We start from the raw sequence: 14,370 nt of genomic DNA, 5'->3' as shown, positions 1-14,370 counted from the left end.
GGCCGTGCCACCTGCTGGCGGCAGTGGGCCCTCCCAGCAGCGTGTCCCTTGGTGGCCCGTGTCGCACACAGACGCAGCGTGCTGAGACGGGCTCCTTTAGAAACTGGAAGAGCGTGTGAAGGCGCCTCTCGAGCAGCAGTCTCTGGGTGCAGGCTGCTCTGGGGCAGTCGCTGTCCTGTCCTCCCAGCACCCCGAGGGCCATCTTGGGGACCAGCACACGCAGCGATAAGAGTGCCTGCGGCGGCGCTGGCCAGGCGTCAATCCACTAAAAAAATAAAAAATAAATAAACGCGTGATTACATCAAGGGAGCCGAGTCTGTCACACACCAGTGGGGGGGTCTTTGTGTGTGAGGGGGCTCTGCAGCGTGGGCCTACGCCACGGCCACAGCAAGCCAAGCGCGGGGACCGTCTCTTCCTGGTGGGGGCCTTGGCCGGGCTCCCCACAGCTGGCGAGGGCGGGGTGCTTGGAACCATAGGCCGCTGTCACCGTTTGTCTTGAGGCCAACGTCCCTCCGTGGTGTCTGGGGTGGAGACCTGGGGGTAGCCGACTGAGGCCCCCCAGGGGCGCTGGGGCACCTTGGGCTCTGCGCTGCGGGTGGGGGGGGCTGTGAGAAAGACGAGTCTCTTGCGCTCTTGGCCTATTGGGTCTGGGTCGGCAAACTTTCCGTAAAGGGCCAGAGGGCAAACACTGCCCGCTCTGCGGGGCAGACGGCGGTCTCTGCTGCAGCCACTCAGCTGGCGCAGCAGGACAGCCCCGGCGACGCTCGCTCAGGTGGACAGGTGAGGCCGGACCCAGCACACCTCTACAAACAGGCCTTCCGTCTGCTGACGCCCGGGTTGGAGGGAAAGTAACGCACCTGTTTTGTGGCTTGATAGGCGGGTCTGCTGGGGGTGGGGTGCGAGTCAGTGACAGTGGCACCCAGCCTTGGCCCTTCCGAAAGATGCTGACACACACATTTCAGACACTGTCGAGTGGGGACTGTGCCTCCCCGTGATTTTGGTATGTGTAGCTCTCCTGGCCTTGCCGTGTTTGTTACTGCCCGCCCTGTCCCCTCCCTGACCTGCCATCCTGGGGGAGGCACTGTATCTGCTCTGTCCTGTGCAGTGGCCACTGGCCACGTGTGTCCCTGGACCTCGTGTGCGTCCCTGGGGCCGAGGGAGTAAAGTCTTCCGTTGGAGCCGGCGCGGGCGGCTCGTGCCCACCGCGGCGCGTGATGCAGTTCTAGCCTTGTGAATTGTTGATTAGCTCCTTCGCCGAGCTGCTGAGTTGACGTACGGAACTCGAGTGCACTGGGGCTGTCATTTTTACGGCCGGTTCATTAACAGAAGCTTTCAGGGGCATTCGTTTTCTCTGTTGGGAACGAAGTCAAATACAGGCAAAGCCCGCAGATTCCCGCGTCTTGCCACTGGGGGGAACGGGCGCTTTGCATCCTCTGCTGACGTTTCTTCACAGCCTCTGCCTCTGGGTGAGGCCTGGAAGCTGGGCGCCCCACCCCCACCCCTGACCTCGAGCGGTCTCGGAGCAAAATTGGCTGTGCTGGTTCTGGAGCGGAGGGTCCCCACTCTGCTCCTGGGGGCACCGGCCCACACAGGCTATGAACCGCCAGTGCCGGGTCTGGGTGTGGGCGCTCGGGTGTTCACAGCAGGGTGCTTGCAGGTCGGATGGGTGTAAAATACGGAGAGGGAAGGAGCTACCGGCTCCGCCCAGCAGCTCCTGCTACAAGGCTGGTCTCCTTCCCTCCAGTGTAGATCAGGGGCCACTCGGCCCTGCAAACTCGCTCCTGCACAGTAGGCTTCACAGCGGGGCAGGAGGCAGGGAAGGGTGGGCGGTGTCAGGCCCTCCGTGGCGACCAGGGGTGTTGGGGGGCGAGGGTTATAGTAGAAGCTGCTCAAGGATCCCATCCTGGCCTAGGTGGCCCCTCAGTGCCCCCCACCCCCCATGCACGGCTCAAGGTGAGACCCAGCAGCGTACCCTGCCCCCTGAGCTGAGCAGTGCAGGCTGGGACGGGCGTGGCTGACCCTGCTGGGAGGGAGGCTCCCAGCTGCTGATAGCAGAGCCTATCTGCTGTCCCGAACCAGCACCACACCCTCCTGTTGGCTCCCGAGATAAGGATGGGGGATGCTCTGTGTCCCAGTCCCGGCCAAGCTTGGGGATGGCAGGAGCAGCAAACCCGTGTCAGCACCCTGCGTAACGGCCACTGCCTCTGAGGAGGGCAGACCATAGTGCAGCACCGAGGCGCCTGGCAGCCCAGAGTAGACCAGAACCCGGACCCAGCAGGGCCTTGTCCTTGCCAACTGCACAGCGGGCATTTCAACCCCAACTCGCTGCCCCCCCTTCCCATTTAACACCCCGGCTCCGCCCTCCCTGGATGGCAGGATGGGAGCTGTCCCCAGTTTGAAACGAGAGGTCAGCCACTTGCCAAGCTCATCTGCCCAGGGCAGATACGGTATCCCTCTGAGCCGGGGGACTCTCCTGGCCACCCCTCCTGGGCTGCCCTCTTGACAGGCCCCAGGAGTGGCTGAAGGGCCAGAGAACGAGGCCATGACCCCAGCCCACTGCCAGCCTGGCCCTCCTGCTGGGTCTTGGCGCAGGAGCCCAGGCTGCCCTAGGACGAGTCCTCGGCTGGTGAAGAATGACAGGTGGCAGCAGTGGTTTGGGCCGTGTCCTCTAAGGCCGTGAGCGCAGAGACCCTGGGACTGGCTGAGGGGTCCCGTGCAGCTGCACTAACCAGGTGGGAAAAAGCTGAGAAGCCTTTTGAATTTCCAGCGTGAATTCTCCCACTTTGAAGAGCTGGCAAATGACACTGGGCAGTCTCAACCCAAGAGGCCAGAGGACCGGCCTGTGGAGTCACGGCGGAAGCATGCAGTCTCAGAAGTCTCAGTGGCAACCAACTCAGCAGCGACAGCTCTCCTGGGACGGGGGCGGCACAGCAGTGCATCTGCCGCGGCGAGCAGAGCCCCACGGAGCTGCAGCCGGCACCCTCAGTTTCTGTACAGGGAGGGTGTGGGCAGACCACCGTGAGACGCCGTCGCAGGACTGCAGACCCTGTCGCCTCTTGCTGTCTGGGAATCTGAGTCACAGCCGGCGCTGCCTGGAGTCTGAGCAAAGGGCTGGGGGTGGACCTGCAGGTGCAGGGTTCAGGCTGAAGGGTGGCTTTGGGCCGGGCCAGGTGGCTCACGCCTGTAATCCTACCACTCTGGGAGGCCGAGGCGGGCGGATTGCTCGAGGTCAGGAGTTCGAAACCAGCCTGAGCAAGAACGAGACCCTCGTCTCTACTATAAATAGAAAAGAAATTAATTGGCCAACTAAGATATATATAGAAAAAATTAGCCGGGCATGGTGGCGCATGCCTGTAGTCCCAGCTACTCGGGAGGCTGAGGCAGCAGGATTGCTTGAGCCCAGGAGTTTGAGGTTGCTGTGGGCTAGGCTGATGCCACGGCACTCACTCTAGCCTGGGCAACAGAGTGAAACTCTGTCTCAAAAAAAAAAAAAAAAAAAGGGTGGCTTTGCCGGCAGAAGCAGGTGGCCCCGTGACGGGTTGCCTCTGCAGGGCCACCAAGCCCTGTTTGGGACTGCAGGGCCTCACCTGTAGACACAGAGCTGAGGCCAGTGCCCCCTGTCTCGCCCACCTGGGCCTCCTCGGTCGCCCTGTGTTGACTCGGCACCCGGTATCCTGGTCACACACGGGAGGTCACTTCCCGCACCTTCAGGGACTCACCAGGGCTCCACAGACGGGCGCCTGATCGTGCCAGAAACGTCACCGTCTACTAAGGATCCTGTTGAGCCCGGTCTCTGTCTGGACCTGAAACGAGGCCCCCGGGCCCCGCAGCCAGTGCGGGCTGGGAAGTCGGTTCTCCCGATTCCTGGGGGCCGCTGCTGGTGGTGGGGCCTCTGGGGGTGGGGGGTGGCCGCGCTGCAGGCATGGGAGTTCACGTCCGGAGAAATCTGTCCTGGAGCTCGTCCTTGCTGGCCGGCCTGACCCGGCCTGGAGGCTCCCAGCCAGCCCCCTGGCACCCCTGCTGGAGACCGCCTGGCGGAAGCCGGGTAATGCCGCCGCCCCGCCCGGCCCTCAGCCGCACTGGCACCTCTGCACCTCCCCTCCCACCCCACCCCAGCCCATGCGGGAGCCTTCGCAGGCGACCCGAGTTTCCAGCGCTCATCTGGTGACTGGATTTGAATAACCCGTTCTCTCTGGGCCGGAGGGGTGGGGCAGTGCTGCCCCCTGGGGGTGGCCGTGAGCATTGCCGCGAACCCCGGCCAGGCTTAGGTAGAGACGGGCTTAGGTGGAGAGGGCTTAGGTGGAGACGGGCGGTCGGTTTCCTGCTTTTTCCTCTTCCCCCAACCTTCCCTTTCTCTGTGAAATTCATCTTAATTGAAAAGGTGATGGGGGGGGCAATATTATTTCTCTCTTGAATAATTAAGAAATCTTGGCCGGCCACAGTGACTCACACCTGTAATCCTAGCACTCTGGGAGGCCGAGACAGGAGCCTCGCTTGTGGTCAGGAGTTCAAGACCAGCCTGGGCAGGAGCGAGATCCCCGTCTCTACTAAAAATAGAAAAAATTAGCCAGGCGTGGTGGCTCATGCCTGTAGTCCCAGCTACTCGGGAGGCTGAGGCAGGAGGATTGCTTGAGCCCAGGAGTTTGAGGTTGCTGTGAGCGAGGCTGACGCCACGGCACTCACTCTAGTCGGGCAACAGAGTGAGACTCTGTCTCAAGTAAATAAATAAAAATGTAGCCCCCTGGTTGTGACACTGGATCTTAAGTCGTCCCAGCCCCTCCTTGACCTGGCCCCAGGCTGACCCCGTTTTGCCCAGAAGGGGTCTCATCCTCAAGTACTCTGGGGCCTTTGGACGGCCACCGTCCTCTGCAGCAGCCTGTGTGGGGTCTTTCGGGTCAGACCTCTGGGCAGGCAGCCCGGACAGGGACAGGGGCGTAGGACAATGTGGGGCTGCCTGCAGCCAAGCCCTGGGGCATGGGGTGAGCCCAGACCCCCCACGTGTGCCTGGGGAAGGTGACAGGCCAGAGGGTGGGTGGCCCTGGAGAGCCACGGGGAAGGGGCTGGATGGGTGTGGGTGACACTGGGGCTGGGGTGGGGGCAGGGAGGGCCTGGCTCACAGGTGGCCCCGGCGCGGAGTGTGGGCAGCACTGCTGCAGGTGGGGAAGGGAAGGAGCTGGCAGGACGTGTGGCCGGGAGGCCGGGAGGCCGGGGGACGTTGTCTCCTCTGAGGACAAGGCCGGGATGAAGGAGGAGAGGGGACAGGATGGTAGGACCACCCTGGAGGGTCGGGTGAGAGGCGATGGCAGCGCCGTTCCCAGCCACCCAGCCCACGCGAGGAGGGAGGCGCTCTGAGGCCTGCTGGGAGCCCAGGGTGCTGCAGGGGACGAGGCCAGAGGCAGGACGGGCAGATGGGGCAGGTGCAGACCCCCACCGGGAGGTGGCCCAGAGCAGAGGGGCTTGGGGACGGGCGTGCAGGTCAGCGCTGCAGAGAACGCAGCGAGCTGAGCCTGGGGAGGGTGGGAGGCGGGTGAGGCGGGGTCGCAGGAGTGCGGGAGGGGAGGGCGGGAGCCCGGAGCGGTGGAGGCTGCCCCGGGCGGGCGGCGAGGCCCCCACGCAGCAGACTCGGCCCCCGGCGGGCGCTGTCCCGGCGGCGCTGCCCGCACCTCCCACTGTGGCAGGCGGAAGGACACAGGGTGCGGAGGTGGTGGCGCCGGCGTTTATTTCGGGCGGCTCACAGGCGTTGGTGGTGGAAGAGCTGGTGCTGGCACACGGGGCACGAGTGCTTCACGTCCATCAGGCCCCGGATGCAGAAGGGGATGAAGCAGCAGCCCAGCGTGCACCTGCACCGCCGGGGGGCCTCTGTTCTAAAGCTCCTCGGTGACCCTCCGGGCCCACCGCGACGAGAGCGCCCTGAACCCACCCATTCTGGCCGCCCGTGGTCACGCCAGCCCAGGTGCCTGCCCTGAGCCCGCCACTTTGCAGGTACTGCCCCCCCCACGCAGCCCCCACCGTTCTGGGGAACCGGGCAAGGGGCCTTCTCCGAGGGAGGCAAGGACCTCCCTCTGGGCATGGTCCTGCCCTGCCCCCCTCACCCCTGCCACAGCCAGCCCTCCCCCACCCCGTGAGCCCCCCAACCCCCACCCCAAACGCTCAGGGCCTCTGCGGAGGCCGAGAGGCGGCCGCTCACCCTAACATGAAGATGCCCGCACACAGCAGCCAGGTGAGGACTCCTGGCACGTGTGAGGTCACCGTGATGACGGTGTTCCCGCAGTAGGGGCAGATGGTCTGTATCGGCAGGGCCGTCCTCGCCCTAGGCACTCTGGTGTACATCTCTGGGGGTGGGGAGGCAGGAGGGACCCCTGGGCGAGAGCCCCTGTGACCTCTCACCTCCTGCAGGCTCTCAGCGCTCACCTGAGCACCCGAAGCCAGCGCCCCGCCACCCTCCTGCCCACCCGCCTCAGGCTCCGCATCAGTCAAGTCCCCGGGCGGGCCAAGGCACAGACAGACGGGCCTGAGGGCTGCGAGCATCTCCGGGGTCAGCCCAGCGGGGTGCCCGGGATGCCCTGCCATGCAGGTCCCTAGCACTTCAGTCTCTGCACTTCGAGGGCTCTGACATCCTTGCTAGAGCAGCGGCGTGGAAGACAAGCAGGCAGCCCTTCCTGCCGTTTCCGCCCGAATGCCGCTCTCTGTGCTTGGGCCGTGGGACAAGCGTCTGGTTATTTCAACACTGCAGCCACTTCTGCATCCTCGGAGGTGGCTGGGTCTGAACGGCAGGCCCCCAGTGGTGGGGAGGGTGCGTGAAGGCTTCCTCCCAGGCCTGGGGTGAGAAGATGCTGGGATCTGGGGAGCGGCGGCCCTGATATGTGTGGGGTGCAAAGCGGACACCCCACCTGGGGGAAACCAAGGCACAGGCCCGTGTGTGGCTGGAAGGGGCATCCCAGGGGGCTCTCGGGGCGCTTCCCACCCTCGAGGCCGTCTTCCTGCGTTTTCCTCTCTGTGGTCTGGGTAGAGAGTTCACTCCATAAGCGTTTCCTGAGCACCTGCTGTATACCAGCCCTGGCCACCAGTGCCTCCACCTTGGAGATGCCCGGGTGTCCGTGGGCGACGGGAGCGCTGTGGAGCGCCCCAGCTGGCCAGCCGCGGGAGTCACACGGCCCGGGGAGGGGGGCGGGGGGGGGCGGGGGGGACACACACGCCCGTGCACAGCGGTCAGGAAAGCACCTTCCGGGCAGCCCCGAGCAGGAGGCAAAGCAGGGAGAGGCGGTGGCGGGAGGAGCTCACCTGTGGAGACAGCCTGTGAGGCTCCCAAGTGCCCCGGGGCGGAGCCTTGACCTCTCGGAGGAGGAGGTGGAGGATAAACGCGATGAGGATAATGAGTATCTTTAGGAGAGAGGCAGGAAAAACACCCTCAGATCTGAGGCTCCCCGTACACCGGGCACGAGCTGGCACTCGGCCAGCCTGAGGGAGGCGCCCATCTTTCAGAATAGAAAGCTGAGGCCGGAGGAACGAATTGAGTTGCCGATGGCTGTGCAGCCAGCAGGTAGGGGAGCTGGGATTTGAACCCCTGTGTCCTAGCATGTAAGCTCTTCCTGGAGGCAGGGCCAGGAAGTCCAGGGTGCAGAGACAGCCTGGGGCCCTGTGGTCTTTTTAGAAAACTACTGAGCATTTATCGCCCGCTGCACCCTGCGCTGAACACTGCACCACACTCACTCCTGCCAGAACATCAGCGAGGCAGGCGTGAGGCAATCCAGCTTTGCAGGTGTGAAGACTAGGCTCAGAGAGGTTAAGTAACTCCCCCGAGGTCACCCAGTAGATAAGCATCAGGCCCAGGATGGAGCCTCAGTGTGCCAGAGCCCACGTGCTGCCACGCCCCGGGCGGGCTGCGACCCAGCTACGCCTTTGGAGGAGGGCTGTTTGGGTCCCACTGCCACCCGCCACTTTCCCCAAGCGCGGCTCCATCCCGAGCGTGTGGACACCCCGGCTCACACCCTCGCCTCCCCGTAGCCGCCCCTGGCCAGCCCTCGGACCTCCAGAGCGTCCCCAGGCCGGCCTTGGAGTTCTGGGGTCCCGATGCCCAGCGGGTGGTCCAGGAGAGGGGAGGGTGGGGGCCGAGCCCACCTTCACTACGTGTGCGCGACAGGTCCCTGTGTGTTCCCTCCAAGAGCCACGTGGGCGCTGTGCACAGGGACCTGGGCCCTGTCTTTTTTTTTGAGACAGAGTCTCGCTCTGTTGCCCGGGCTAGAGTGCTATGGCATCAGCCTAGCTCACAGCAACCTCAAACTCCTGGGCTCAAGCGATCCTCCTGCCTCAGCCTCCCAAGTAGCTGGGACTACAGGCATGCGCCACCATGCCTAGCTAATTTTTTCTATATATTTTTAGTTGCCCAGCTAATTTCTTTCTATTTTTAGTAGAGACAGGGTCTTGCTCTTGCTCAGGCTGGTTTCGAACTCTTGACCTCGAGTGATCCACCGGCCTTGGCCTTCCAAAGTGCTAGGGTTACAGGCGTGAGCCGCCGCGCCCAGCCTGGGCCCTGTCTTGACACTAGATCCTCCTGCACTCCCGGGAAGGGCCTGGTGGCTCCACGGGGCCCATTGCCCCTCCCAGGGTGGGGCCCATCCAAGAGCAGGAGGGGCTCCCACTTCACGCCACACGGGCTGGACTCTGGGACAGCAAGAGGCTGCTCGCCCAGCCAGGGGTCCCGCACCCCTGCTTGGGACTGTTCCCTGGCCTTGTTTTACAGGCGAAGACGCTGAAGGCCGGAAAGGGCTCCCGGCCGGAAGATCAGTGGGGCCTCGAGCCCCTGTGTGGGCCTCTTTCCTCCTCTCAACCAGGGCATGTGGCCGGTCGCCCCGGCCAGAGTGCAGTGGCGTCATCACAGCTCACTGCCACCTCCAACTCCTGGGCTCCAGCGATCCTCCCACCTCAGCCTCCCAAGGAGCTGGGACGACAGGCACCTGCCACCACGCCCGGCAGAGTACCATTTTCCATATGAGAAAGAAACAGCTCAGAGGGAGTTGACGACTTTCCCAAGGCCACGTCAGCACGGCCAGGCGGAGGCCAGGACCCCCACTCCCACCCCACTCGGTCCAGGCGTTCTGCGACCACCCAGGGTTGGGGGTGTCATACCTTTTGTGGGGGAGTCATTGCTTGTCTTTGGCAAATTCCTTGGGAAACTTTAAGAGAAGGTACACGCTGTTGGAGGCCCCAGGGCCTGATCTCCCCTACCGCGCCCTGCGGCCCCTGGGTCGGCGGGGCCAGCAGGACTCGAGGGCAGGAGGTCAAGACTGGACTCGGCCCCCAGCTTGGCCAGGGGACCTGTGGTGGCCTCGCCTGCTTCTCCATGGGCCCCATCGTCGCCTTGCCCCTGGCCTGTCCCCAGCACCTAAGGGAAGGGAAGGAATCCTCACCCTGGGGCTTGTTCCATCCTTGGACCCTGGAGGGCTTTTGTCCTAGCAACGGTGTCTCGGCAGCCTCGGGTTCCGAGCTCTGAGAGGCCGGGCTCCTATCCCGAGGAACCCTCATGGTGAGGCCTGGTTGCCAGGAGGAGGCGGGGGCAGGGCCTCCCCCAGGCGCCTCCTGCAGGGTCTGGCTCGGGTGGAACAGCCATTGTGACCTGTGTCTTCACAGTGGTCGCACGGAGTGGGCCTCGTCCTCACTTCCGGCGGGAGTTGGGCCCGGGCGGGCCGCAGATGCAGCCCCAAGAACCCACGTTCCCACCGCCCCTGCCTCTGCGCGATCCAGAGCCTGGAAAAGGCCGGGCGTGGTGGTGGCTCACGCCTGTAATCCTAGCTCTCTGGGAGGCCGAGGCGGGAGGATCGCTTGAGCTCAGGAGTTCGAAACCAGCCTGAGCAAGGGCGATACCCCATCTCTGCTAAAAACAGAAAGAAATTAGCTGGACAACTAAAAACATGCAGAAAAAAATTACCCAGGCGTGGTGGCACATGCCTGTAGTGCCAGCTACTCGGGAGGCTGAGGCAGGAGGATTGCCTGAGCCCAGGAGTTTGAGGTTGGTGTGAGCGAGGCTGACGCCACGGCACTCACTCTAGCCTGGGCAACAGAGTGAGACTCTGTCTCAAAAAAAGAAAAAGAGAGAGGCTGAAAAATATGAATCCTGTTGGAGCCGGCCGTCCTCCTCTGAGGGGCTCGCCCCGACGGCGTCACCTGGCGTGTGCAACGACCTCGCTGTGTATATGTTGGCGTCCTCCTTGTAGAAACGCACATTCGTGCAGGTTCGTACGCCCACGCATGCTCACGCGTGTCCCTGCACACGCGCATGTGCGTCTCCCTGCTCTCGCGTGCAGGCCGCCTCCTGCTGATCCGGCCGCAGGAGCGTGGGCCAGACCCCTGACGCCTCCAACTCCTCACTTCCTCTTTCTTTTTATTTTGAGACAGCGTCTCACTCTGTTGCCCAGGCTAGAGTGAGTGCCCTGGCGTCAGCCTCGCTCACAGCAACCTCAAACTCCTGGGCTCAAGCAATCCTCCTGCCTCAGCCTCCCGAGTAGCTGGGACTACAGGCATGCGCCACCGTGCCCGGCTAATTTTTTCTATATATATTAGTTGGGCAATTGATTTCTTTCTATTTATAGTAGAGACGGGGTCTCGCTCTAGCTCAGGCTGGTTTCGAACTCCTGAGCTCGAGCAATCCGCCCGCCTCGGCCTCCCAGAGTGCTGGGATTACAGGCGTGAGCCACCGCGCCCGGCCTCACTTCCTCTTTCTGTAACATGGGGGCGACAACCTTATAGAGTAGCTGTGAAGTCAAATGCCACGACGGCTTGCTCCAGATGTGGCCAGTGAAGCCGGCAGGGCTGCTGTTACACGCGATGTCCCGAGAGAGAAGCTCCCAGTGACAGCGGCGTCCTCTGTGCCAAGGACAGGCGGAGGGCTTCACCCCGGCCACAGCCAGTGACCGCCATGCCCAGGCCCATGCTGGCCCAGCTCCCGGCCGGGCTGCTAGACGCCTCCCCTCGCGCCAGAGGATGTCGGGGACCCTGAAGGTAGAGCCGCTTGGCTGTCGGCTTGGCAGACGCCGGACGTTACGCCAGTCTAGGAAACGGGCGGTTCTTACCCCTGGCCGCGGGCGTCCGCGGTGCCCAGCAGAGCTACAGACGTGGGACCCTCTGACGCGGGAACACCATTTCTACAAATCCGGCCAGAGACGGACTCGCAAAAACATCAAGTGATGCGGGGACGAAGCTGTTCAGTGCAGTAGCGAAAGAAAGGAAGGAAAGAAGGGAGATCTTATATCGCCGCCACGGAGGAGTCTCTCCAGGGTATACTGTTAAAGAGCAAGAAGAAGAAGAAACGTGTACATATGCATACACTGTAACATACGTATATGTAATATCTACATATGAAAGTGGTATATGGTGTGTGTACGTGTGTGTGTGTGTGTATGTATGTCACTACTTTTTGTGTAAGTAAAGGGGATTTATAGTTTCCAAAAAGAAACAAAGGAAGAATAAATTTAAGAACTGATTAAAGTGCTGGGAGGCCGAGGCAGGCGGGTTGCTCGAGGTCAGGAGTTCAAAACCATCCTGAGCAAGAGCGAGACCCCGTCTCTACTATAAATAGAAAGAAATTAATTGGCCAACTGATATATACAGAAAAAATTAGCCAGGCATGGTGGCGCATGCTTGTAGTCCCAGCTACTCGGGAGGCTGAGGCAGGAGGATCGCTTGAGCCCAGGAGTTTGAGGTTGCTGTGAGCTAGGCTGACGCCACAGCACTCTAGCCCGGGTAGCAGAGTGAGACTCTGTCTCAAAAACAGAAAGAATCGCTCGAGGTCAGGAGTTTGAGACCAGCATGAGCAAGAGTGAGACCCTGTCTCTACTATAAATAGAAAGAAATTAATTGGCCATCTAAAAATATATAGAAAAAATTAGCCGGGCATGGTGGCGCATGCCTGTAGTCCCAGCTACTCGGGAGGCTGAGGCAGCAGGATCGCTTGAGCCTAGGAGTTTGAGGTTGCTGTGAGCTAGGCTGATGCCACGGCACTCTAGCCTGGGTAACATAGTGAGACTCTGTCTCAAGAAACAAACAAAACACAAAAAGAAAAAGAAAAACGAAAGAAAAACTAAAAAAAAAGAAAATAGTCCATTGGGCTGCTACAGCAAAGAATACCATAGGCTATGCACGTTATAAACAACAGAAATTCATTTCCCACAGTCCTGGAAGCTGAGAAGTCCAAGATCAAGGCACCAGCAGATTCCTGGTGTCTGGGGAGGACCCAACCCCTGGTTAATTGGTTAAGAGATGGCTGTCTTTTCACCTTGTCCTCAGAAGGTGGAAGGGGGGAGAGAGTTCTCTGAGGTCTCTTTTATTTTTGTTTTTACCTTCCTAATTTATCGTTGCTATTTTTAATTTTTGTTATTATAATTTTCCTTTTTTTTTTGGCTCCCTGTCAGGGAATCGAACCCTGATCTCTCATGTTATAATTTTCTTTTTCATGAGGACTCTGCCTTCATGACCCAATCACCTCCCAACACCATCACAGTGGGGTCTCGCTCTTGCTCAGGCTGGTTTCGAACTCCTGACCTGGAGCAATCCGCCCGCCTCGGCCTCCCAGAGTGCTAGGATTACAGGCGTGAGCCACCGCGCCCGGCCTTCCTGGGGTTTTGAGGGTGGCGGTGCCCCTAACGCGGGGTCGGGCGCCCAGGAGCTGAGTCTTGAGAGCGCTTAAAGAGAATGATGCCCTCCGGCTCGGTCCATCCCAGCCACCGCCACCAGGTGGCAGCACCAGGCTGCCGAGAGTCGCCGGCGCCCCCCATCTGCGGCTTGCGGGTCTAGAGCCCTGCACCCTGCCCAGGGCTGCGGACGCCTGTCCCACCTGGTCACTCACAGGCCAGGCTGGGGGAGTGCGGGGGCACCACAGCGCCTGTGAAGCCGGCCCAAGGCCACACGGCATGGCCGCGTCAGAGCCGAGCCGGACCCCAGCCCCTCTCAGCACCCCGTCTGGGCTCTCTAGTCCTCTGCCTGAAAATCAGCTGCCTTTGGGGTTCGGGGCTCCTGGAGGCCTGAGTGTTTGTTTTTTAAACCTCTGCACCCCTCAAAATAACGCCTGGCGCAGAGGGGGAAGAAAGTGGTTAAAGTCTGGGCTCCGTCACTCCCAGCTGTGTGACCCGGGCAGGCATCTTCACCTCTCTAAGCCTCAGTTTCCTCCCCTGCGAAATGGGTCTAGTAACACCGTCTGCCGAGAGCGTTAGGTGAATTCAGTGAGGCAGTCTCACTGCACGGGCTGGTCCTTCACACACCCACTCTCTGTTGCGCTCCAGCCCCAGGGCCTTTGCACTTGCCGTTCCTGCTGCCTGGAACCTCTTTCCTGAGGTACTGAGCTACCCGATGGCTCGTTGTCATCGTCATTTTCTCGGGGAGGGAACCGTGGCCCCTTTGTGGAGAGGACTTGGCCACCTCTATTGTATCACCTGGTTCCATTTGGACAACAGTTACCTTCTGGAATTATCCTGCTTCGGTATTCGTTGAACTAATGAGTCTCCCCTAAAATGTCAGCTCCTTGAGGGTAGGGATCTCAATTTTGTCCACAGCTGCCTTCCCAGTACCTAGCACAGTGCCTGGCATGCAGTAGATGCTCAATAAAGGTCGTTAAAGGAATGATGAATGAAAACTCCACATGAATCACTCAGCTCTGTGCCTGGCACATAGAAACTTGCGGTGAGTTAGCAACGAATGACAACAATCACCGTGACAATAACTCAACCAGCTCGGCCACGGAGGCCAGGGCGGGGCAGGCCACCCCAGGAATGCCATCAGCCTGGAGTTTTGTCAGCTGGGGGTCTGGGGAGGCCGCCTGGTCCCTCTCTGCCGTGTGACTCTGGGCAGCTTACTCCACCCTCTCTGTGCTGTGCTTTCTGTGTGTGCACAATCAGGAAGACTGTGCAGCCAGGGAACGGGGACGGGACTGTTTTCCCTTCCCGCTCGTCCTCTCTTCCCAGAGGGGCCAGCCTGGCCACCAGGCTTTGAGAGGACAAGGCGGGAGGAATTGGAGGAATGCCTGGCGACCGCAGTCATTGCACAAGGCCACAAGGCGTGTGGGGGCTGGGCTGTGGAGGCGCCTGGGGAGGGCTGGCTGCCCCAGAGCTCCCTTCCCCGCCTCCTCCCCCCCTCAGCAGTGGGGTCCCCTCTGCCCCGTCAGCACAGGGACCTGGAGCCCTGGGGTGGGCGGGTCCTGCTGGGCCATCCTGGCCCATCCACGTACCTCTCTGGGTTGAATTTCCTGCTCTGCCCACCAACCACCCTACCAGCCTTCTCTTCCTCCCAGCTGGTGGGAGGAGAGTACGCCTGCCTCAGCCCCCGTCCCCACCCTAACCCTGTTGGGGAGGAATTCTCTTTCCCAGCAGGGTGGAGGCCCTCCCC

General features: G+C 61.5%; 1 protein-coding gene across 3 annotated transcripts; it reads right to left on the bottom strand.

The window, feature by feature from the left end:
- Positions 1–5,700: 5,700 nt before the first annotated feature.
- Positions 5,701–11,153, bottom strand: LITAFD (LITAF domain containing). 3 transcript variants are annotated; one of them, XM_012785261.2, is made up of 5 exons: positions 9,408–9,489; positions 9,127–9,173; positions 7,282–7,380; positions 6,188–6,332; positions 5,701–5,840 (listed from the first exon to the last, which is right to left on the bottom strand). In XM_012785261.2, the coding sequence occupies exons 1-5, from the start codon at positions 9,422–9,424 to the stop codon at positions 5,732–5,734; spliced, it is 417 nt and encodes a 138-aa protein (XP_012640715.1). In that variant the 5' UTR covers positions 9,425–9,489; the 3' UTR covers positions 5,701–5,731. The 3 variants fall into 3 exon arrangements, with proteins under 3 accessions (XP_012640715.1, XP_075851211.1, XP_012640709.2); XM_075995096.1 differs by lacking the exons at positions 9,127–9,173; positions 9,408–9,489 and adding an exon at positions 11,067–11,153; XM_012785255.3 differs by lacking the exon at positions 9,127–9,173 and having other exon boundaries at positions 9,408–9,487.
- Positions 11,154–14,370: the final 3,217 nt, after the last annotated feature.

The sequence above is a fragment of the Microcebus murinus genome, chromosome 19 (assembly GCF_040939455.1).
Source record: "Microcebus murinus isolate Inina chromosome 19, M.murinus_Inina_mat1.0, whole genome shotgun sequence".
Lineage (NCBI taxonomy): Eukaryota > Metazoa > Chordata > Mammalia > Primates > Cheirogaleidae > Microcebus > Microcebus murinus.
The sequence above is the reverse complement of the archived record's forward strand: the minus strand, read 5'-3'. Positions and strand labels throughout refer to the sequence as shown.